Source organism: Sardina pilchardus, chromosome 6 (genome assembly GCF_963854185.1).
Source record: "Sardina pilchardus chromosome 6, fSarPil1.1, whole genome shotgun sequence".
NCBI classification, from domain to species: Eukaryota; Metazoa; Chordata; class Actinopteri; order Clupeiformes; family Clupeidae; genus Sardina; species Sardina pilchardus.
The window spans coordinates 34,554,074-34,577,408 of record NC_084999.1 but is presented as its reverse complement, the minus strand read 5'-3'; the positions used below and the strand labels follow the sequence as shown (position 1 = coordinate 34,577,408).

General features: G+C 39.7%; 2 protein-coding genes across 6 annotated transcripts in view; one reads left to right on the top strand and one right to left on the bottom strand.

Annotated features, from left to right (window-relative positions):
* The first annotated feature begins 1,577 nt into the window (after positions 1-1,577).
* mc2r (melanocortin 2 receptor) lies at positions 1,578-4,889 on the top strand. Of its 2 annotated transcripts, none has more exons than XM_062539661.1 (2): positions 1,578-1,661; positions 3,357-4,889. In XM_062539661.1, exon 2 carries the CDS (start codon positions 3,371-3,373, stop codon positions 4,283-4,285), a length of 915 nt encoding a protein of 304 aa, XP_062395645.1. In that variant the 5' UTR covers positions 1,578-1,661; positions 3,357-3,370; the 3' UTR covers positions 4,286-4,889. The 2 variants fall into 2 exon arrangements, with proteins under 2 accessions (XP_062395645.1, XP_062395643.1); XM_062539659.1 differs by having other exon boundaries at positions 1,593-1,665.
* Positions 4,890-4,942: 53 nt separating this feature from the next.
* Positions 4,943-23,335, bottom strand: part of cep192 (centrosomal protein 192) — a 43,464-nt gene continuing 25,071 nt past the window's right edge. For all 4 annotated transcript variants that reach the window (XM_062539655.1, XM_062539657.1, XM_062539658.1 and 1 more), the window contains exons 24-43: positions 22,902-22,994; positions 22,178-22,296; positions 20,974-21,159; positions 20,610-20,700; positions 18,054-18,233; positions 17,416-17,676; positions 16,729-16,850; positions 16,469-16,578; positions 15,901-16,057; positions 14,816-14,979; positions 13,480-13,603; positions 10,771-10,876; positions 10,467-10,674; positions 10,103-10,179; positions 9,057-9,152; positions 7,636-7,755; positions 6,158-6,267; positions 5,919-6,048; positions 5,724-5,782; positions 4,943-5,432 (exon numbers count right to left, since the gene is read on the bottom strand). In XM_062539655.1, coding sequence (XP_062395639.1) covers positions 5,297-5,432; positions 5,724-5,782; positions 5,919-6,048; positions 6,158-6,267; positions 7,636-7,755; positions 9,057-9,152; positions 10,103-10,179; positions 10,467-10,674; positions 10,771-10,876; positions 13,480-13,603; positions 14,816-14,979; positions 15,901-16,057; positions 16,469-16,578; positions 16,729-16,850; positions 17,416-17,676; positions 18,054-18,233; positions 20,610-20,700; positions 20,974-21,159; positions 22,178-22,296; positions 22,902-22,994 — 2,649 coding nt within the window. In that variant the 3' untranslated portion in view covers positions 4,943-5,296. The remainder of the gene's footprint in view (positions 5,433-5,723; positions 5,783-5,918; positions 6,049-6,157; positions 6,268-7,635; positions 7,756-9,056; positions 9,153-10,102; positions 10,180-10,466; positions 10,675-10,770; positions 10,877-13,479; positions 13,604-14,815; positions 14,980-15,900; positions 16,058-16,468; positions 16,579-16,728; positions 16,851-17,415; positions 17,677-18,053; positions 18,234-20,609; positions 20,701-20,973; positions 21,160-22,177; positions 22,297-22,901; positions 22,995-23,335) is intronic.

The window sequence follows — 23,335 nt, the reverse complement described above, 5'->3', positions numbered from 1 at the left end:
ACAAGAAACGAGTCCAGAAAGTGTCCCATAACAAAGGGACAACCGGACAGCTGTAAGCAGGCTTGCGGTGCGTTCATGCGCATGGGAGAAAAAAATTCCCATGCAGTGAAAACATCATCATTCCCTTAATCACTTAATGTGGTGACTCCCTGTGTACTTTGATGTTTAAGGTCCATAGTACAATACAAAATGATTCCAACTTTCTGTTTGGCTTGGCCTTATTCATCTCCATGCTAACACAGCCATGGACCCGTTTAGATTAATTTAGTATAAGCCTACTTTCATTTGTGGGCATTGATGACTTTCCAGGCAAATCAGAAAAAAACCCTCTCCTGATAGACCTGTATGATGACCACATCTTATGTGAAACTGCATATCATAAACCTTAATATGATTTGGCACATGACTAGATTTGAAAATAAATAAAGCAAGCACACGGCAGTTTCCTTTTACTTTTTTAATCGCCTCCAAAAGAAAAAAGTAAAAGGAAACTGCCGTGTGCTTGCTTTATTTATTTTCAATGTTTATGATTTAATATCAAGTAAGTTTAAGCACCCAGTTCGAAGCAAGGTGTTGAGCACGCTTCTTTGTTTCTTTACACATGACTATTTAAAAGATTTATTAACCCCCCCACTGTCAGGTTCGGCCTCTCAGATCCTCCAGCCTAGGACTTTTAGTTGTTCCAGAAAGTAAACTGACAGCTAGGGGTGACCAATCGTTTGCAGTTAGAGTACCCAAGGTTTGGAACAGCCTCCCATAGAGCAATAAATCTGCACTATCAGTGGTTTTAAAATCGGAATATCCATTTTTGTACAATTGCCTTCCTTAATTATTGATTCTTCTCATGTCTTTATACAAGGAAGGACCACCACTGCAGACTCATCAGTCATGCTGGCTAGTTCTAACTGAATATTACTCAAAGAGACTTTAACCGTAACAAGAAATATTGTGACATTGTAGTACACACCTACTTATCACTTTACCTTCTTCTCTATCCTGTCTATCCCTGTCATGCTCAGGTTATAATTAAGCATCCTTTATGAAATTATGACTTTCTCTCTTCACAACCTACATCTGACCTTGTTGTGAGATCTTTCATATGAAAAAAAGAGTAGAAGGCTGTATTATTCAAAGAATTATCTGTTGATGAAATATGCCAGTGTTTGGTGGCCGGTGTAGCCCAACTGTAAAGGTTGTGTGACACCTGATTAGACTATTATTAAAGGGAACTGTCTTTTTTTCCATTACCATTTCATTTCCTCTATTCTGAAATTATTCTGTTGAATGAAGAATCAGAAGCACAGGCAAATATACAATAAACATGTAATGTTTTTTCATTATACATTTACAGAGAAAAATGTAGCATTTTTCTTTTTTTGTAAAGGTACTACCATCAAATTAGACTGTATATTAGCTAAGGGCTTGTATAATACAAGCACACTTACGGTGAAAAAGCCTTGCTTTCATCAGTCACAAAAACATGACATTCACCACAGCCTTGGTCCTGTTATCACCCAAGGGCAGAATAACAGTTAAACAGATGTGAGTGTTCCACCAACCTATTACCACACAAATGTTCACGAGTGTCTCTGGGAGCATTTCAGGGTTCCATCAAAATTGACAGAACAGATCCCATGAAGACCAATGAAAAAGCAAGGCTTGTAGGTATGGATACCTTCATTCTGAATTATGAGCGGAAAGAAAATAAAAAGATATTTAGTAAAGTAACAATAACAGAAATGTCTTTAGTTCAGTAAAGGATCGATACAGATAATATCAACATAGTCTATAGTGATTGTTATTACTACTAGTGAATTCAGACCCAGCTATTTAAGGTGTCTGAAAGTACCTTCTGATGGTACTTTACTTACCGTTATAAGATAGGGCTTTTATTGATTTACATGAAGCATCACTACATAAGAGCATGTGCAAACTTTGTGTATACATTTAGTTCTTGGCAGAATGCACATTAATTTCCATTTTGCTTTTTTATATACTGTATATTGAAGAGGCTATAAGTTTAAGTTTTGTGCCTTTGTTTGAACCGAGTGAGATTGTGCCTTTGTTTAAACCAACCAAAGATTTGCTTTGCAAATGCCAACAGTGGCACATCTGATGAAAAATAATGTTAACTTATAAGCAACATATTATGCAACATCAGGCTGTAAACATGTTTTTTTACATTGCTGGTAGTTTTGCACAGAGAACATAACACTACATGGTGTCTGAATTGTAGATGCTGTCATATATCACAAGCCAACATGGTCCTTTGAAATTCTCATTCTACAATTGATCAGTGATCCTTTAAGTCCAAGTGTGAACATTTTGTTTGTTACCACAAGGTTACCATTTCATGGACATGGATATCTTATTTGAATTATGTGTATTTGTTTTGGAAGTTGGTTTAATATGTTAATTTCTGACATCCTCCAAAAGTGTTCCGCAACATGTCTTGCTACCATCAACATAACGGTTTCAGCACAGTTATCTAACCCTTCTCAGATTTAAAAGGTTAATCAAAACAAAAATCTCAAACAGACACAGCCAGATTCTACACTTAATTGTATATTGAATGTGTATCCTTGAAGATCACACACCATTTATCAAGACAAGGGAAAGAAGTTAACATACTGTATAACACAAGGTGATTGAATGCCATATGCATTTTTTTTCACTGCTCTGAGGAGTGAAGGGAATTGTGTTATCTTTACAGCTCTTCACTCATCTGATGGTTGGCATTACATGTGATTCTGTGCTTTAGTGAGAAAGTACACCAGAAGGCAAATATTTCCCTGGCAGACCTTTACAAAATATGACTGCTATATAATACTAACACCAAACACACATGGCTCTCGCTCAAGCACACCAGTGTGTGTGATCATGGCAGTTGTAGAACCACTGTCTCCATGCGTGCATTGGCTAATGCACCAAGCTGGACATCTGGATAGGCTCTGGATCAATGTTTTTTAAGGTGCTCAAAGCATATATACGCGGTTTCTAAGCTAAAACATTTCTTTGCCACGTACAGAAAACATCACCTCTCTATTTTGTTTGAATGTCAACAGAAATGACATTACCCAACATCGCTTTGAGCACCTTTGTGTCCACACAAAATGTAATTTCTGTTAATAAAAAACATTTACACAGTAATTTGGGTAACCTATAGCATAATGTTAATTTCCTACCCTGGCCATTCCCAGCTAATTTTGTCGCTTGGAAATAGGCCTGTCCCAATATTCATGAGTGGACTCATTATTCTCTATTTGTCATAAAACATGTTTTCTTTGACATCATTGAATAAACTGCACCGTACTTGATAGCACAATATTTTTCTTTTCACTCTTAATCTTTTACAGGTCAGTCGAGCAACATGAATAGGTACAGCATCTCTTCAACTGCTGCATCTGTGGGAACTGACTGCCAAGAGGTCTTTATCCCTCATGAGGTCTTCCTGGTTGTTGGCGTAGCAAGTCTGACTGAAAATCTACTGATAGTGCTTGCAGTGATACTCACCCCTAAACTACACTCACCAATGTACCTGTTCATCTGCAATCTAGCTGCTTTCAACACCCTTTCTAGCCTGTGCATGGCCTGGGAGAGCACCATGCTGGCCTTCTCTGCTGCTGGTCACTTGGACTTACAAGGGACAGTGGAGCTTCACCTGGACGATGTGATTGACACATTATTATGCATGTCCTTTTTGGGTTCTTTTTGCAGTTTCTTGGCAATTGCTGTGGATCGCTACATTACTATATTTCATGCCCTGCGGTATCATGCCATTGTAACATGCCGACGGGCAATCATAGTCCTAGGGATAACCTGGGCATTGTGTGGCACTGGTGGAGCAGTTATGATATGGTTCTTTGAAATCGCCACTGTTATGGTGACCTTCATCATCATTTTTCTTCTGGCTTTGCTCCTCATTCTACCCCTCTATGTTCTCATGTTTCTTCTGGCACGGAAGCATGCAGGACACATTGCTTCTTTACCAGGTGTTTTGGAAGCAGGAAGAACTCGCCTTCCTGGCTGGAGAAGCATGCAGGCAGCCTTGACACTCACCATTCTATTTGGTGTGTTTATGGTGTGCTGGACCCCTTTTTTTCTGCACCTGCTATTGTTAACGCTGTGCCCACAAAACCCTTACTGTGAATGCTACCGCTCCCTGTTTCACCTACATCTTCTGCTGTCAGTCAGCCATGCAGTCATTGACCCCACAATCTATGCCTTCCGCAGTAAAGAACTCAGACGCTCATTTCGGAGGATGCTGCGCTACCCAATTCTATGAAGTCTGAGCATAAAACCATGTTTTCATCTCACAACAACTCTGTAAGCTGATAGTCCAGACATTATAGTCTATTCAGAGTATCATAACTGAACCCTCATGCCATACAAATCACCACAGGCATCACTTAAACTGAGTCTATTTGATATCGTTTTTCTTTTTTTTAAGATTTTAAAATGTCCTTGCTTGTTTTTAAGAGAATGCTTTTTTTATACGCAGATTTAGCTTGTTTTCTTGATAGGTCCTAAAATACTGTACACTATATTGCCAAAAGTATTTGCTCATCTGCCTTGACTTTCATATGAACTTCAGTCATATCCCATTCATACTGTTATCCATTTAATATGACTGTCAATCCACCCTTTGCAGTTATAACAGCTTCAACTCTTCTGGGAAGGCTTTCCACAAGGTTTAGGAGTGTGTTTATGGGATTTTTTGACCATTTTTTCCAAAGCACAATTTGCCAGGTCATCCACACCAAACTCTGGAGACATATTGTTACACAACTTAAAATGACTAAAACATACTAGAATATGATAGTTAGTTCATAATACCACCCAGCCCTAGACAAGATAATAAACTCCTAAAGGTCCTATTGTAAATGTTTGTTTTTTTGCTACACTGACAATAAAAAATAACCCACAACTATGACCATACAACTAAAAAAAAAACACTCACTTTATTGGCGAAACAGATTTACAATAAATAGAGGGAAATCAATAATGCAAAAAATTACAGTAGCACAGTTCCAAATAAAGCAACAAAATTACAAGACCAAAATCTCCTTCATGCCCGCTCAATATATACATTCTCAAATGTTCATTAAAATGCACAAAATCCACATTCGTATGCTCTCTACTGATATCATTCACCAGAAACATATGGAACAGCCGTCACTGAACTGTACAGGACAATACACAGTGACCGGTTATTGCTACTACACCAAATTAGTGTTCGAGATTACAGCAGTCTCCTAAATAACATCACTCAAGGATGTAATCCTTACAAAATAAATCAAGGAATTGCTTCACCCACAAGTTGAATGCTAAGTTTTGCACCAGATGTGCCCACTTGAACAACAAGAAAGCCAACATGGGATCCTTCAGAGGTGGGTTTGAATTGGACTGGAAGATTGATGTAATGCTGGGATCTGATGGAAAAGAGGAAAACATGAGAGTCCAGTGAGTCACGAACACATACTCATATACTGACTTTTTCCATTTGTCCATTTTACCCATGTCCAAGTTTGTGCATATACATCGTACATACCACATATTTCAGAAATAAACAGACTAAAATTCTAAAAATGTGAGGGGAATGTCAATATTCACACAAAACATTCATATGAGCTCATGCATTCAATTACTGCATCAGAAATGACAGGGAAAGCATACAGTCGAAGAAGGTTGGTTTCTTTCTCCTTTTTGGAGACACAACTCACCTTAAAGAATATTTGGAATGCTTGATGTGGAATGGTGCTCTGGGACTAATGAAGGTCAGCTGTAAGTCAATAAAAAATTAATTAATCACACCTTGAGGAAGCTGAGCTTGAGTGACAAAATGTGCATTTGTGCATGCATCTTCTCATTCTCCTACACAGGTGTACACAAAATGTTGAGTCGGATTGTGAACTCACCTCATAAGTGTCAAAGGAGTTGTTGCGAAAGTTCACCTTCAGTGTATGAGCCAGGCCCAATCGTGTGACTGGGAACGTGTAGATATCCTGGGGAGCATATACTCCTCCTCTCTTGGGTGCCTCCTCTGACCTGAAACATTTGAGCAAGTGTCCCGTAAGAACTTCCACAAGTTTACAACACCTGTGCCAAGATGGCTTAATAAAATCAGTTAAAATGGATGTGATATCAAAGTCCCTACTCAGTCTTGGCTTTAGAGTCAGGTCTCATCCTTGGCTTGGTGGAGGTCTCCGGTTGTGCCAGGGATGGATCACCCTCATTTAAACCAGTACTTGCTCTACTTTTCACACCCTAGAAAAATGAAAGAATCCAAGAAACTTAACACAAGCCTTGCAACACATACAGTACTTTACCGCATATAAGCTGAAGATTTTTTGCAAAATCAATGTATAAGCCACGGCTAATAGTCAGGAAATTACGGTACTTCGCATAACCATTAATGATTCTCTGCTGCTTTTTCCTTCCAACCTCACCAGTGACAAGATAAAGTCCCCTCACCCACTTTTTAAACCCAGCTCTTCTCTAGGAGTAGTTCAGCCAAAAAAATGCCCCATGAAGAAAGAAAGAATGAAAGAATGTATATAAAAGTCGCACTGGAAGTGGCATTTATTTTACAAAATTCAAGACAAAGAACAGGCAGAGAGTAACTGGACACAGAGGTTAAAAAGATTTAAACATTCTACAAGGAATGCTAATGAAGACTAAGTAGTGGATGTTAATTGTGAAGCAATTTACTAAATTTCACTGAACGAAAATGCTGATGTGGCATGAAATGTGGCTAAAATGTGGAGAATACATTGCCCAAAATGCTTGATTTCATTGCAAAGGCACAAGCCAGCAGCTGAGCAAATGAGGCTACCCCCTGAGAGCGTGAGAAGGGAAAAAGTTTTAAAAGAACATGCAAACTTTCAACGATGTCATACTAAGGACGCTACCCTTATTTTAGAGACTGTTCACATGCCTTTCTTAACTAGTATGGCCATTTCATCTGGAAAGGCAAGTTATTCAACTAGCACACAGAACAGTGTGGTCTTATTATAGCCTGACCATTAACATGCAGCCTAAAGTATGCAGCGTATTATTTTGATAATGTGTATGTGTGCGTGTGTGTGTCAGTCAATCGTAACAGTCTGCATAATCTTTGCAGCCAACCTTACACTATGTCCTAACAGGATGAGATGCAAGCAAATATTTCCTTGGGGTGACACCCTTGAAACCCTTCTAACTTTTGGGCTTCAGTAGGTCTACGAGAAAATGTCTGACCAGTGACAAATTCACCAAGTTTCCGATCTCATTCCACAAGCCTAGAGCTCCCTCTCGCGGCTGTAGACGGTAATGTTGACTCCTTGGTTATTTTTTTCCCCCCTCTCAAATATAAGTCGCAGGACCATAATGCAACTTATAGTCCGGTAAATAGGAGATGCCTGGCAGTAAGTCCTTGAGAACCATCAGGAAATTTATGATGACATCCAGGAAAGTGCAATGATGAGTAAAGCCCTTTTTGAGGGCCTCTATACCATTTACTGTACCTTGGTTTGTAAACTATGCACAGCCATAATGAAACACAACTTAGTACCTAACTAACTTACTCTACACTAGTCTACTACACTAGTTCAAATGTTCTTCAATGTCTTTTTTAGGGTTGATGCCAGAACTCACCGTGCCACAGAGCTGGAAACGCAAGCGGCTCTTTTGCTTTTGCTCACCCACTGGGTGGCACTCAAGATCCCAGAACTGGGCATAATCCCCTTCATCCCGTGGAAGAAAGGTGAAGGGCACCTGAAACAGCCAGTACCAAAACCACATTTCAGAACACTTGTCATTTATTGCCTTTATATGCCTTTTATAACAAAAAAAGGGCCTGTAAAAATGCACTATGTTATAACACTGCATTAGAGTAAAACATTTATGATGAAAATGTAATAACATAGTGGATTATGTGATATCCAACCAAAATGGATATGAATATCTATAAATATGTTATATTTCTGAGTTAAAGTAGATCCAAGCACATAAAGCTGTTTATACAGTAATTGAATGTAGCGATAAGTCAAGCCAGACCCTCTGAGCAAATATCTAATATCCCTCTACTTCTGTACTATTCCTACAATTCAGCTATTAACGGAACACTCCATAGTTTTTTCACATTAAACCACGTTATTCCCTTAACTAAGACAACATGCCTCTTGTGTTACAATGCATGCACTCACTGTACTGGCTCTGGTGTGCGGTGCTACTTTGATAGACTTTAAATCTGGATGCGATAAATCTGGGGCGCTGGATACAGCGGTGAGAACATGCATTTGATACCATGCTAAAGCTGCCTAAAAAGAGGAATATAAAATCCTCATTTGACAATTGATCTTAATGCCTTAATTCAACAAATGAGTAATAATCAAATCGCTAAGGACACCAATTTTCTTTGTGACTGAAGAATGCATCATAAATAAATAAATGTTCTTCCTTTAATGCTAGGGGGCATAAGTATTTGACCCCTATGTTAAATTTCCATAGGAGCAGGAGGATTTTTTATAGGCCAGCTATTTCATGGATCCAGGATATTATGCATCGTGATAAAGTTCCTTTGGCCTTTGGAATTAAAATAGCCCCACATCATCACATACCCTTCACCATAGCTAGAGATCGGCATGGTGTTTTTTCCAGCTGGCCTATTAGCCTGTTTGATTTGCATTGCGCTCAATGGCTTACAAAATACCATCCCAGTGTGTTTTTGGCTTACAAAATACCATCCCAGTGTGTTTTTGACACCTTTGAACGCCACATGGCACGACATTTCATACGACACATGGCACGACATTTCATACGTTTCCAGTACAGTCATCACTCACAGCTTGATTGAATGAATATATTATCTTACAAACTGTGGTAGCTTCCAAGAAAATGTGAGTGTAATTACCAAATGAAGTGAAAAGTTATTCCTTATCTATATTCCAGTTTTAGTTTAGTAGTTTTAAGCACTGTTATCACAGAGCGCTTTGCTACAAGGCCAAACATACCAAATATGTTAATTATTCTCATTCTATGAATATGAACACAAAACACCACCATGTTGTAGTCACCTGTATGTTCCCCAGTGTCCCCAGATTGCCAGATACTGTAGGGCATCGAAATGCTGTGTAGGTGGCACGGTAAACATCTCCGGTGCCATCAACACCCTACAGCACATGGAGACACAAGCAACAGTGATCATCAGTATTTACAGATCGTACACTTGATTCTCTACTGTAACCTCTTCAAAAAACGTACATGGCTAGTGTTCCTCGGTTCGAGGAAATAAATCAGTAATCAGAAGTTTACAATATACAACATATAGCTTTCATGCAATAATATGTACATAATTTCCTCTAGAAATTAAGGGCGTAAGAATATATAGATAACATCAAATATTGCAATATTTTATTTGGCAATCAAAAACACGTACGTACAGTCGTACACCCTTCATTTCCACACACACACACACACACACACACATACACACATACACACACACACACACACACACGTCAATACACTAGAAGACTAGAAATGGCAAGATGGAATCTATTGACCCATGTTCAGGTGGCCTACTCCGCAAGCAGTGAGCTAGTCTAACTATCTGAATTAATGCATCTGTAACCAAAAAGCAACAGAAAAATTAGGACTTATAGTGTGTCAGACTTTTTAATGATAATAACCAAGTAAACGTTAAAATGTGTGATGTTGCATATTCTTGTTTAGGAAATTAGGCATTAGGAAAGCACTGGATTCAGTATAAAATCTTGAGATGCTGCGGGGCCTAGTGGCTGATTCCAGCCATAATATCACCTTTCAAGTCAGGCACATCTCAGTGACCGCTCTTGGCCTCCCAGTGCATAAGTACTCAAACTGCATTGGAATTAGTTTAAACATATGGATAATGTACTTGCTTAACAATGAATTTACTTGTTTTAAAGAAACAAGAAGCATGCAACATAACTTTTGAATATGGGAGGCAATGGTGATATCACACTATAAATATCAATACATTGAATTGAATTGAGATGGGTGATCTACAGTCTGCTATACAGTAGGTAATGACACACCTATAATTATCCTCCTCATGGTAGCAACATTTAAAACACTATACCTTGACATATGGTGGGGCAAGAGATGATAGATACCATCTCACTTCTTTTCCTTTGTTCTCCACCTTGAGAGAACATTCTGAGCGAGTGAGTGAGTGAGTGAGTGAGAGAGTGAGAGAGTGAGAGAGAGAGAGAGAACATGAGAAATAGATAAGCATACAGTATACAACTATTTCAAGAGAAAAGTTTCACCCAAAGAGTATGTGCCGGTAACATCTGCTGTTAGAAATCCGATACAACATTCATTTGCATGACTTTAAATACACAAGGAAGTAAATTAATCTATTCATAAAACACATACAACTTAAAACATTAAGAATAAATTCTAAACGTCAACTATGTGGTGTAATCACAGGACTACTCTACCTGTGCTCTCCCCACAAGGTGTGATGGGGAAGACCAAAATGCGGTTTATAATCTCAATTTGAGAAATTTCGTCGCTCCTTGGCTGGATTTTAGCTGTGGGCAAAGCTGGAATTTCTGCCTGTGGCGCTACGGTCAAGACAGACTTGTCCGACACATCAGACATAGTCACATCCTTGGCCATGTTCTGTTGGAGTTGCACCTTCACAAACTTGAAGAGATATAAGTTATAGGTTTGTTAGTAATAGTTAAAATGAAAATGAAAATGAAATGGGACAATATTAATGAATTCAGGATTAGAACCAACCTTTTGCTGACCATCACACAAGACATACACATGCCCATTCCAGGGCAGCTGCAGTGGCTTTGAGATCAAGGATGGGTTGGGGCTGATGTGAATCTGTATATGGCTCCTTTAGAAAAGTGACACAAAAAGATGAGCAGATTGAAACTAATCAGGTCTTGATGAAATGTGATTGATTCCATATAGCATATTGTTCAATCTCCATTACTGATAGGTCTATGGAGTTTTGTTGCAAAATTATCCCAAATCATCATTTACAAAGCAGAACACATATTATTTATAGAGCTGTATTATTTTAGAGTTATAAAAGCTGATACTGTATAGTGTAGTGCCAAGAAAAAATAAATAAATAAAAAAATCAATCCCCTCTATCAAAGTCATGTTTTTTCACCTGGCAATGGCCCTATAACAACAATGAATTCCATATCATTACCAAATTAATGGGTCTTCATCACTCCTCATGTAGCTCTAACTAAACTAAGTGGGAAGTGGGAAGCCCATTTCTGGAGTGCCACTGAACCACTAAGGCCCCATCTCCAGGTGGAGGTTCAGGTGACAAGACACGGCAGCAGACGACGGACCGTGTGAAGGCTTAACAAGAACTTAACCATCAAAAACCATGAATACAATCAATACAATTTCTAGTGATCTTCAATGTTTCTCCACAATTCAATTTCTCAAATAAAATTCTGCAAACTAATTAATGTCCTCACTATCTACGGTAGATAGTGACGACTAGGGATGCACCGATCCGACTTTTTCAGTCCCGATACCGATACCGATGCCTGGCCTCTGCGTATCGATCGATATCCGATACCGATCCGATACCATTGTTAATTAATAAACTGTATACCTCACCATGTGGAAAAGACTAAAGGCATCAGGCTTGACTTCATTCTTCATTCTTTCCCTAACTAAACATTACTTTCCTAAAAAAATCTAACCTTAGATATAAAGGTAATGTATTATTATTATTATAATTATTATTATTATCATCATCATTATTGATTATATTACTAGTATTAAAAATAAAAAGTTGTACACCAGCAGCAGCTTGGAACAGCATTCAAATTCAAGTTCACAGTTATTACTAAATAATACATCTAACAAAAAAACAATTTTGCAGATAAAAATCCCATATTAGTGACATACATAGAAACACCCCTGCCAAAATGGTGTCACCCGCGAAACCCCTCTATTTACTTATAGTGGTATGGTCCCGCAGTTTCCCCACGACAAACTAATTAGTTCACACGGAGTTTGAATGGTGGTAAACGGTAGAAGTTGTACGTTTTATCTAATAAATGATACGTTTTTAACAGCCAATTTGAACATTTGCATGTCTTTATACCAAGAACAGTTTATACAGATGAGATGAAAATGACAATGTGTTTAGTTTGAGTAGCCTAGCCTATTTTGTTGACTGTTACACATTAACGTGTTGCCTAAATGCAACAAAACACATGAAGATCGTATTAATCTATGACAAATGGTGGTTAGTATAGATATTCCTTTGATCCTATGACATAAATTTGGTAGGCTATCTGTATTTATCCCATCCATGAATTTAGACACTCAGAGCACACAGTGAGGTGAGGCACACTCTACCCCGCAGCAGTGAGCTGCTGCTACAGTGGCGCTAAATGGCTGGTTGCGCGTCATGGCTCAGCCTTTTTTTGAGACTATATTAAATTCGGATCGGCCCATGGATCGGCTCATTTTTTCCGATCCCCGATCCAGCTATTTTGTTCATATCGGGGCCGATATCCGATCCAAATATCGGATCGGTGCATCCCTAGTGACGACATTAATTAGTTTGCAGAAGTTTCGGATCAATATCGGTTCGGCACACACATGATCCGCAGATTGATTTATGGTGAAAAAAAAAGTAAAAAAAAATGGAGAAGCTTGAACGCCCCGCGTCATTTAAACCCACTGTATGGGAGCATAGGCTTCCCTGGCAAATGTAATGATGAAGGAAAGAGGTTAGTGGATAAAGTCGTGGTGCATGGTGTGCATGCACTGTAGCCACTTTCAGACAGACGTGTAGCCTATTTCCGCAATGTTCAGACTTTTTCTGTTTTTTTTTTTCCGTTGTGCTGTCTGAATGCATATGTCCGTATGCTGCTGCCCTGCTGCCGACCTAGTCATGTTTCCGAAATGTTGCCACCACAGCTGCCATACGAATGCAATCGCATTCCTTCAGAATTCGCATTCCTTCAGAACAAAGTTGTATTGTCTTGTCTTTTTTTTTGCTGATTCGAAAAATGATCCGAACTGAAGACTCTGATCCGAGAAACAATCTGGACCGTGATTTTTTCAATCCGTTGCACCCCTACGGATCAATGATGATCCATTGCACCCCTACTTGGTAGATTACATTACATTTAACAGACACTTGTTTGTCCTTTGTCCACTTTTTTGTTGACTTACATAGAGTAGGTCAACTATATTACGAGGGACTACACTGTTCCCAGAGTAACTTGGGGTTAAGTGCCTTAAGGGCACAACGGTAGAAGCTGGGAATTGAACCAACAATTTTCAGGCTACTGAACGCTAGCCCAGCTCCTTAACCACTACACTACGACCACCCCAAGATGTGGATAAGATAGTGAGGACAGGTGTACCATATTGGTCTTCTTCATAGTCCTCTGTAGAGTACATGGTAATATGTGTGGAATGTCAGTAGAGTGTAATCAGGCAGGTACATACTCTGGTTCAATGACTCCATTTTGAGGGGTGATGGTCAAGCAATGTGCTGGCCAAGACAACTCAAAACTCAGCTCGCATCCTGAGTGATTCATAATTTGAACTTGGCAAATGTCAGCTACACCACCTAGAACATTATAAAGCAGACATGCAAATTGTAACAATGACAAAGCTCACATACATCTCTACTCTCACCATCCCTTCATTCATGCATCCATTCATTCCTTAACAGATGGATGGCTAGAGGTATGTGTGTGTGTGTGTGTGTGTGTGTGTGTGTGTGTGTGTGTGTGTGTGTGTGTGTGTGTGTGTGTGTGTGTGTGTGTGTGTGTGTGTGTGTGCGTGCGCGCGCGCACACACATTACATGTTTTAAAAATGCCTCCATACCAGCAACAGCTGTGATTGGTGAATTTAGGCTATCTTAAAGGGATATTCCGCCATTTTTGGAAATACGCTCATTTTCCACCTCCCCTCGAGCAAAACAATCGATATTTACCTTGCTCCCGTTCATCCAGCCATTCTGTGAGTCTGGCGATACAACTTTTAGCTTCAGCCTAGCATAGCTCATTGAATCGGATTAGACCGTTAGCTTCTCGCCTGCTAGCTTCATGTTTAACAGTGACTAAGATTTCTGGTAATTTTCCCATTTAAAATGTGTCTCCTCTCAAGTTAGAAAGTGCAATAAGACCAACTGAAAATGAAACCTGGCGTTTTTCTAGGCTGATTTGACATGGAACTACACTCTCATCTGGCGTAATAATCAAGGCAACTTGCAAACTACTGGCACTACTACTGCTTGTTGTCTATGGGGACTATTTTCAGATGCTGCGTACGATATCACTGCGCCTATGGTACGTTTGCAAGTTGCCTTGATTATTATGCCAGATGAGAGTGTAGTTCCATGTCAAATCAGCCTAGAAAAACGCCAGGTTTCATTTTCAGTTGGTCTTATTGCACTTTCTAACTTGAGAGGAGACACGTTTTAAATGGGAAAATTACCAGAAATCTTAGTCACTTTTAAACATGAAGCTAGCAGGCGAGAAGCTAACGGTCTAATCCGATTCAATGATCTATGCTAGGCTGAAGCTAAAAGTTGTATCGCCAGACTCACAGAATGGCTGGATGAACGGGAGCAAGGTAAATATCGATTGTTTTGCTCGAGGGGAGGTGGAAAATGAGCGTATTTCCAAAAATGGCGGAATATCCCTTTAATGCCATAAAGCCTACTTGGGCAATAGTTTTCATAACAATATGCATTGCTAACAATAGTAGCCTAATGGACACTTACTCTTTATATTTTAAACCACCCACTAAAATGACAAAAATAAAAGCACTAACCAAGTGTAGGGGCTCTCAAAACCACTAGCTCAGGTTTCACTCTCCAGGAAGCACAATATTCCTCTGTGGGGTTTTGAAAGGCCTCCTTAGCTACGAGGGGTGGGCCCTTCACAGGCAGGACATCCAGCGACACGTGACTGGCTTGATCTGAGGGTCCAAGACCACTGGAGATGGAGATGATAAAAAAAGTGGTATTAACGTTTTAAATCCAGGGCCTGTCAAACATTAGTACAGTAATTTCCCGCACATAAGCCGCATTGTGTATAAGCCGCAGGACATTGTTTTATGCAAGTCAAAAGAAACAAAACCTTATTAACACCATATTAACTGCCCCCCTGTATTAACCTCATAGCTGAAGAAATTTTGCAAAATCAATGTATAAGCCACGGCTAATAGCTGGGAAATTACGGTAGTCCAACATTGCCCATTGTCCTAATATTTCATATTTTGCACAGAAGATTTCAACAATCACTGACTCCAAAGTGCCAGTAATGTTTTCATTATTACCAACAACTGAGAGCAGTCAGTCGGTCATGACAATCTAACTACAAAGCTTTTTCATCTTTTTAGGTGAATCTTCTTTGTAAAAAAGTTATCCCTCCTCCTCCATTTTACTGATAGCCCAGTTATTCATCCTCTTTCCTTACACAGGGGGTGTAAGCGGTCATCGCTTTAACACGATCTCCCCTTCAGGCATTCCAGGACCACGGCCAGCTACCTAGCCAAATATGCTGTTAACGTTACACCCAAGCACAACAAATCAAACTGATGGGCGAACTAGTGAATCTTTAATTAATATAGTGCTTATATACTGTAAGTTGTGTTGGACAAAAGCATCCAAAAATAAAAGCATGTTTTGATCCAAACAACAAATAATATAGTTTCCTCCAATCTGAGGATGAGGACTGTTTGTGACTAGTAAGGAAAAGCTAAATGTGCTTTTGATAGTGGTTGGCAGGTCTGATGCTCACAATAGACATTGAGGCCTCACAGTAGTAACAGTATGTTTAGATTTTGAGTAAAAAAGAATGTCTACCAACTAAATGCCTGAATCTGGGAGAAATTAAAGAAAGAAACTGGTGTACCCATCCATGTCAGATCCATTACGTTGTGATGTATGCAGAAATTCCAGATGGTCATCCAAGCCTGCAGCATTTGTGGTTCCCAACAAGGAAAGCAAGACCTTATTCATGTTGTTGAAGAAGATATGTGTATCACTGGGCCTCTGGGGCAGGTCACACACTGCCACAGAAACATACACATTGAGTCATTACATGCCATGTAATCTTTAGAAATCAAAGACATGATAGATCAAAATGGTTCCGTTTCTTCCTTGTGGGGCTACAGTACATGCCCACAAGGTTTCGTGCAGCCTGGTCATTCAGTGTCCCGGCTGGAAATAGTTGACACAATATAACTGAAGGGGGAGGGGGGAGATACCTTAGAAGAAAAAAAACCCTTAACTAAACCTATATGACCACGGCTTCGCTTGTGAGGCGGTCATAAAAATACTACCATACCTTCAAGAGAAACATAAACCATAAATTAAGAAATAAAATAAATCCTTAAAAAATAGAGAGACAAAAAAAATCGATCTGTAATTGTGCAAATCTGTCTGTACAAATGCGTTTGTGAGATTGATGTAACCAATACCTTCATGGACTTCATCTTCACCGAGGAAAGTCTCATCAAACGGGACATTCTTCAGTAATGAATCATCAGAGAGAACCCTCTGACCAGTAAGAGGCTTGCTTGTTCTGGACCTGAATAGAAATGTTTAAAATAATTTATTTCCAATATTGTTACGTACAACCAAATACAAAATTATGTGAAGCACATGGTTGATGTGATATTGGTGGTGTGAATCATCTCACAGGTTCCCCCTACAGTTTGGAAACTGTGCTGTGCCTGACCTTCTATATTGCTGCCGTGAGATCTCATCTCCACAGAAGAGGCAAACGGTGGCAAGGACTGCAGCTCTTGATTGGCAAAGGGCCTGTTCCCGTGGAGAGGTTTTCAGAAGCACAGTGATCACCTATCAACAAAAGTGCACAACTGCTCAGTCATCCATGAAGTAGTGAGAGATGCATTGCAAGCTGATTAATCACCTTAACCTTACCAATATTTGCTGACATTCATTAAGACTCGGAACATTTAACACTGACAATGGCTTACATTTTCATAAAATTTCCTACAAAGATCTGTCAGAAAAAAAAAAAGCGTTCATCAAAAGTGTCCTGTTTATATTGTAAATCCCATGCATGATTCATTCAAAGGATGTTTGGTCAATCTACAATATAAAAGTAATCACTAAAATAATTGGATTGTAAGGAACAATTTGAAAAACTCAGTGCCGTCTCATTCCTCACTCTCCAGGAGAATACTTCTGCATATTTAGTGCATTGTTTTTAGGCAGGTGTGGTGCTTGAAAACTAAATACAGTGCAATGTACTGCACAGCGCATGGGCTTGGGCCTGTGTGCAGACAAAAAGTGCATCTGGATGCAGACAATTGCTGGAATGAAACAGTTCAGATTTGATGGCTCTATTCAGAAACAGCGGGAGAAGAGTTAAGGGGAAAAGAGAACACCGTTTACCTACCTCTTTTGTTCGTTCCTTCAGAACAAATTGTGAAGGTGCCAGGCTAAAGACGGAAGTCTCAGCCAGCTCTGATGTCTGCAAGTCAGTGTAGATCATAGCTTTGACATACGCAGCTCGGGAACCAGTGTTGCGCACACACAGACACAGTTTGCTGACACTACCGACTCTAACTCCGGTCAGTGTGGCTCTGTAGCCTTCGGAATATTTCTCCAGGTCTTCCAGAATAACATTACTGGTGCCGCCATAACCTGACAATGGGATCTGAGGGGACAGGATGGCAAAAGGAGGAACTTTTAACCAACTACACATGGTATCTTCACAATAATCACACAGGTGAACAAAGAGCATTTTCAGATACAGTTTTTTTAAGATTCCATTTTAAAAAATAAGGCTTATAATTCATAAGTATCCACAGTGACATTTCCAGAGCAAACGTTTAAATGGTCCAAGTTTTGCTGGTGATCTGCCGTTTTCACCCGCAGTTATTCTCAGTAGAATTTATATGAAGAATTGGGAACCAACAAATTCCCATGGTGCTGACTCCAAAAGGATCTATAACGCTACTATAACTATGATAATAATTAATTGGTTCTCTTGAAAATGACACTTACTACTGTTTTATGAATATGAAAACTCACAGTAAACTTAATGCCAGGTTGAGAGGGTCTGACTGAAGACTGCTTGATCTCCAGTTTTGCCATCATGCATGACACACGTGTGGGAGTGTAAAGCAGACGCACTGCCATGTCCTCCTTGGGTCGAATGGTCAGTTCTCTATGCTGACTCAGCCTTTCCTCTTGCCCAAATGAGCTCTGAAGCTGTGAGAAGACAAGAGTAGAGGTTACCCATTTAAAAAGATATTTGGCAATAAACTGGTACGAGTAACCCATTTAGTCGGTCATTTACAGTTCTTTACGGTTCCTAGGTCAATTGTTCGTATTTGCTTATATATTGTAATAGCAGCATTGAGTATAAGTTGCAGGACAGTGAATACAAGTTAAAAGAAACCATATTAATACCATATGAACGGCCCCTGTGTATTAAAGGGACACTTCACCGATTAGCATTAAGCTTTGTATCTTTAGAAAACCAGTCATGTTTTTGAATGGTCATGCATCATTCCCTCAGTTTGCCTTGAGATGGGAGAAATACGGATTTCAATGAAACCCATGAATAGGACTTCCTGCTTTCAATGATGTAAAATGATGATTTTTACATCATTGAAATCAGGAAGTCCAACATTGAAATCCGTATTTCTCCCATCTCAAGGCAAACTGGGGGAATGATGCACGACCATTCAAAAACATGACTGGTTTTCCAAAGCTACAAAGCTTAATGCTAATCGGTGAAGTGACCCTTTAAAGGTGGGTAAGTCTTACACAACTAACTTTCTGTTATATGTGCGGACACTGACCCTATGTTTGATTAGAAGCATGAAGCAGGTCATTTAAAAAAAAAAATGGCCCCACCTAGAGCCTGTAGCGTTATTTGCAAGACATCTAATGCTCCCCTTTCAGATGCACCAATCGAATCGGGCGTATCGATCACTGCCAGGGGGTCAGGATTTGGAGGGTTATCTTCAGCCAGTTAGCATGTCATTTGGCCGCCGACATCTTTGAAAAAATGGCGTTCCATGGTTGTACCATATCCGGCACCAGCGCATGCACGAGACAGCTCATGCACGAGCTGTCTCAGCTCATGCACGAGTTTCGATTTCGGCACGAGCGTCCTCGCGCGTCCATGTGGATAACGCATTCTAGAAGACATAAATAAAATGACTGACGACTAGGATTAAGTTACCGATACTTGATGCCTGTGCATTATTATTATACCAGGCTTTGTGAATAAAAGAAAAAAGCAAATGTCGTTCTAATAGGTTACTATTATTTGCATTAGACTATGTATGAGTTGGCAAGGTATGATAAGACATTCTAGGAAATGCGAAGAAATTCTCTAACTAAACCCAATTATTAACCTACTCGCTGTCGTGTAGGCTAGGCTATGAAAACTATTTTAAAACGCTCAGCTGCAGACCTGTAGCCTAGTTCATAACAACGCAGCGTTGGGGGTCACAGCCTACAGTAGATAACGGCAAAAGTGTCCGACAGTGACAGCAGACATAAAATGCATGCTGCTCGAAACATAACACATGGATGCGCGCTTCTACCGGTAAGCCTATAATATGCGTTGGCTTCATTTCGTCTGTCTACAAATGTAGGTTTAAACTGCAAATTCACACTGGGTGCAGCACAAATAGCATATCTGGGATCCACACGTTTCTTACATCCCATGTCTACTTATTAAGAGTCATTTTCGTCGGGTAGACAGCCTATTGCGCACATAACATCCTAGGCTACAGTCAGTTCAAAGCATTTACTGTGGGGATCATATTTATGTGTATGCTAAGTGAATTCTTGCTCAATATTGACTCGCCATGTTTATTGTATCATGCCATGAATATCACATTATAGGATTTCGAGACAAGGGGCAAACTTCTCCACCACCATCCCAACTCAAATAATTAAATACATTTGCGCCTGTAACGATAGGAGCGCGTCCACGAACACCTCCTCTCACTCTCCAATCTTCATCAACGATGTACCTATGTTGTCTCGTTGTAACGTGGAACCTAATTGGCTCATTCTAGCTGGTGACGGAAATGGACACCCATGGAACGCCATTTTCTCAAAGATGGCTGCGGCCAATTTCAAACTTTTTTGGCTGAAGTAGCTAGCCTAGCATCGGCCATTGAAATGAATGGGGGCGGGACTTAGTCCCTCTCTCCAGTTCTTATAATACCTCCATGATCACTGCTCATGCATATGCAGTTCATAGTGTCCTCTCCTCCCCCTTCCCTGTGCGCTATCCTGGGGTGCGTTTCTAGAAGAGTTAGCAACGGCGTTGCTAAACCACCGTGGTGCGACGCAACTTACGATCAAACAACGACAGTGTTACACCTGTTTCCAGAAAGCATCATACCTGTGTCGCAATTCGCTACCTCTGGCATTCCAAAACCGTAGTTTTTGATGATTATGATGCAGTGCTACATTTCATTGGTGGAAAAAGTGGCAACGTATAAACCCCACCCCCTAGAAATGATCTACCACACCCTGTCCGTATTTCTAATTTAAACCCAAATGGACTGGAGATGTATTTTCAGATTCTAAAGTTATTGAAATTGAAAATGGTCCTACCTGAAAGCAATCCTGGTCCTGGCCCCTGACCAGCAACCGCAGCTGTTGAGCCACACTGGTGGAGTTATTGCGGAGTACCAACTTCTGCTGCCTTAAAACACAAAGAAGGCATACAAAGGTGCGGAAAACATTGTGAAGAGAGAAAACATGACAACCAGAAAGCTATATATCTAAGCATTGCTATAATGGCTGAATAACTAGTTATGCCTGTTGCTAAGAGCTACAGCGCACTGCGCTTTTGACATTCGGTTACTTTTACAATATTATTCTCAGTACAACCCCATCGAGCTCTGCCGCCACCTGCGCTGGTGTGCGGGGTTGTATTCAGGTTTGTATTAGAGAAAGTGAACTATGATAAACTTACATGGTCCTGCCAAGTGTGACTCCTCCCCAGACCATAAACTGCTTGTTGGAGAGAATTGGTGGCACCTGACATTGTGGGACAGTGGTGGAGTTATGGACAGCTTTCCCATTGCCCTGTGGTTGCACCTCTCCCTTCAGGATAACTTCATATTGGGGCCCAGAAGGCAGCACCAGAATGGTGAGCACACTGAAGACACAGTGGAATTGTTAGATCAGTAAGGATTCTTAAAATAAGTCAGGCAAAATGAGAGGTAATGTGTAGGATAAGATCTGACTTGTGGAAGTCAAGGAATCTGTGTGAGACTTCTAGCATGTTAGATCCTCACTGGAATCTGAGAGAAATTACAGCTTTCATAAGAAAAGTGTAATTAAGACACTGATGCGTTGAGTTTGATAGTTCAGACTGATGCAACGCTTGGTTGGAAGTGTTATTTCCTACTACTAGGTTTGGGTAGTAAAGGATTACATCGAGGGCTGAGAACCAAAGGGGCATAAGTGACATTTTGGTCAAAATTGAGTTATATATATCACCTGAAAGCTATTGAGCTCTCTTAGCTGACAAAATTATACAAGTAAAATATTTATAAATATATAGTCATTGAACAAAAACCAAATGTCTTTAACTGTGAACATATAGAAGCAGTTAGATTTGTTTTGGCTCTCCTGTAAAGTTGGTGAAATGTCACTTACGCCCCTTTGATTCTCAGCCCTTGACATGTAATTTGGATTATGCAATCACATTACAAAAATTACTTCAATATAATCAGTCTAGATTACAATAAAAAAAATGTGCAATCAGATAGTTACATAAAATATAGTATAACCTCTTTTCATGATAGCTTTACTTATGTTTTAATTTGACTAGCAGCCCAATCGTTTGTCCACTAGATCACCATCATTCAATTGCCTATGTAGTTTCTTGACAAGAAAAAGTTCAAATCAAAACCAAGGATGGAGGAGCCGTCAACGTCAACCGATAGACCTGTTCCAGTTGGATAAAATGCGTTCAGTACTTGGCAATATCGCCACAACTTTGAATTAAAGACATTGGAAAATAAGAATGTGTATGTGTACTTTTTACACAACTTGCAATCAGATTGTGTCACATGCTTCCAGCAATCCTATTGATTACACTACTGGTTACAAAAATGGGCATGTAATCTACTAAAGACCTTGGAGAAATTAAGTAAAAAGAGTAGCCTTACCTCTCAATGCATTTTTGTTTATCCTTAGGCGTGAAAGAAATCACAATTCCTTGCTCCTCTCCGGCATGCAACATAAACTCACTTGGCTTAATAGAAAAGCACTCACTGCCGTCACTGCTCTACAATTTTCAAAAAAGGCAAGACGTCAAAGAGGTTATTATTATTTAGGTTAGATATTAAGAATAATAATATAATAAATAATAATAATAATAATAAAATATATAAAGTGCATTTATAAACATTAGTGCTGTTAACAGAGTCTCGCTAATCTCTGCCATTGTCAAATGCTATTATAGTTTAATTGTCTGATGCTAAATCAAAATTGTATTATACAGTGGCTAGCTAGCTGGTTAATCAGATCAGATATGCTAAATGTAAGCCATCGAACACCATTTAATTCACAAATTATTCCAATTCATATATCAGAATTTGCCAGCAAAACATCTCATGGAAAGTTTCTGGAAATGTAATGAAAGTTACACCCCTTTGCTACCCTAGTTGCAGCCCTACTTAATATATGAAATTTGTGGAAAAATGTTGCTCAACATGCCATCAACTGCACCAGCAACAAATTGAATTAGATACCTGTTACGGTAGTTAAGTTCATATAGCTTGTCATGTCAGTCTTGCGATTAAACGGGATTAGATTTATCAATCCCTTGACAGGCCAGAACAGTGAAAGTTGTAGAAGTATAGACGTGCTACTAGTTGAGCGAGTACAAACCTTCAGTCTGAGCTGTACATTGATGTTGCCTGCATTTTTCAATGGTAGAGTCTGTTGAGTTGATTGACCAAATGGTGCCTGAAGACTAACAGTCTATGGAGAAAATATAAGAGGTAAATGAATGGCCTAAATTAGCAATGGGACGTTGCACTAAAACAAGTAAGTAAATGTACATTTCAACATCCCCTACCGGCAACCCTTCACAACACCACTATCTACAAGTCAATGGGTGTGTGTGTGTGTGTGTGTGTGTGTGTGTGTGTGTGTGTGTGTGTGTGTGTGTGTGTGTGTGTGTGTGTGTGTGTGTGTATGTATATTCGGAGGGTGTCAACGATCCTACAAGTCATATTTTGTGCACCAACACAAAATTACTGGGGGGGGGGGGGGGGGTCTCTGGCTAATCCTCTATTACCACCACTTTGCTAGTGCGGCGG

Excerpts from the sequence above, each read along its gene's own strand:
- mc2r (XM_062539659.1), top strand. The coding sequence starts at position 1,635 with ATGAAGACCAATGAAAAAGCAAGGCTTGTAG. Across the intron at positions 1,666-3,356 it reads TGAAAAAGCAAGGCTTGTAG|GTCAGTCGAGCAACATGAAT; the intron begins GTATGGATACCT and ends AATCTTTTACAG.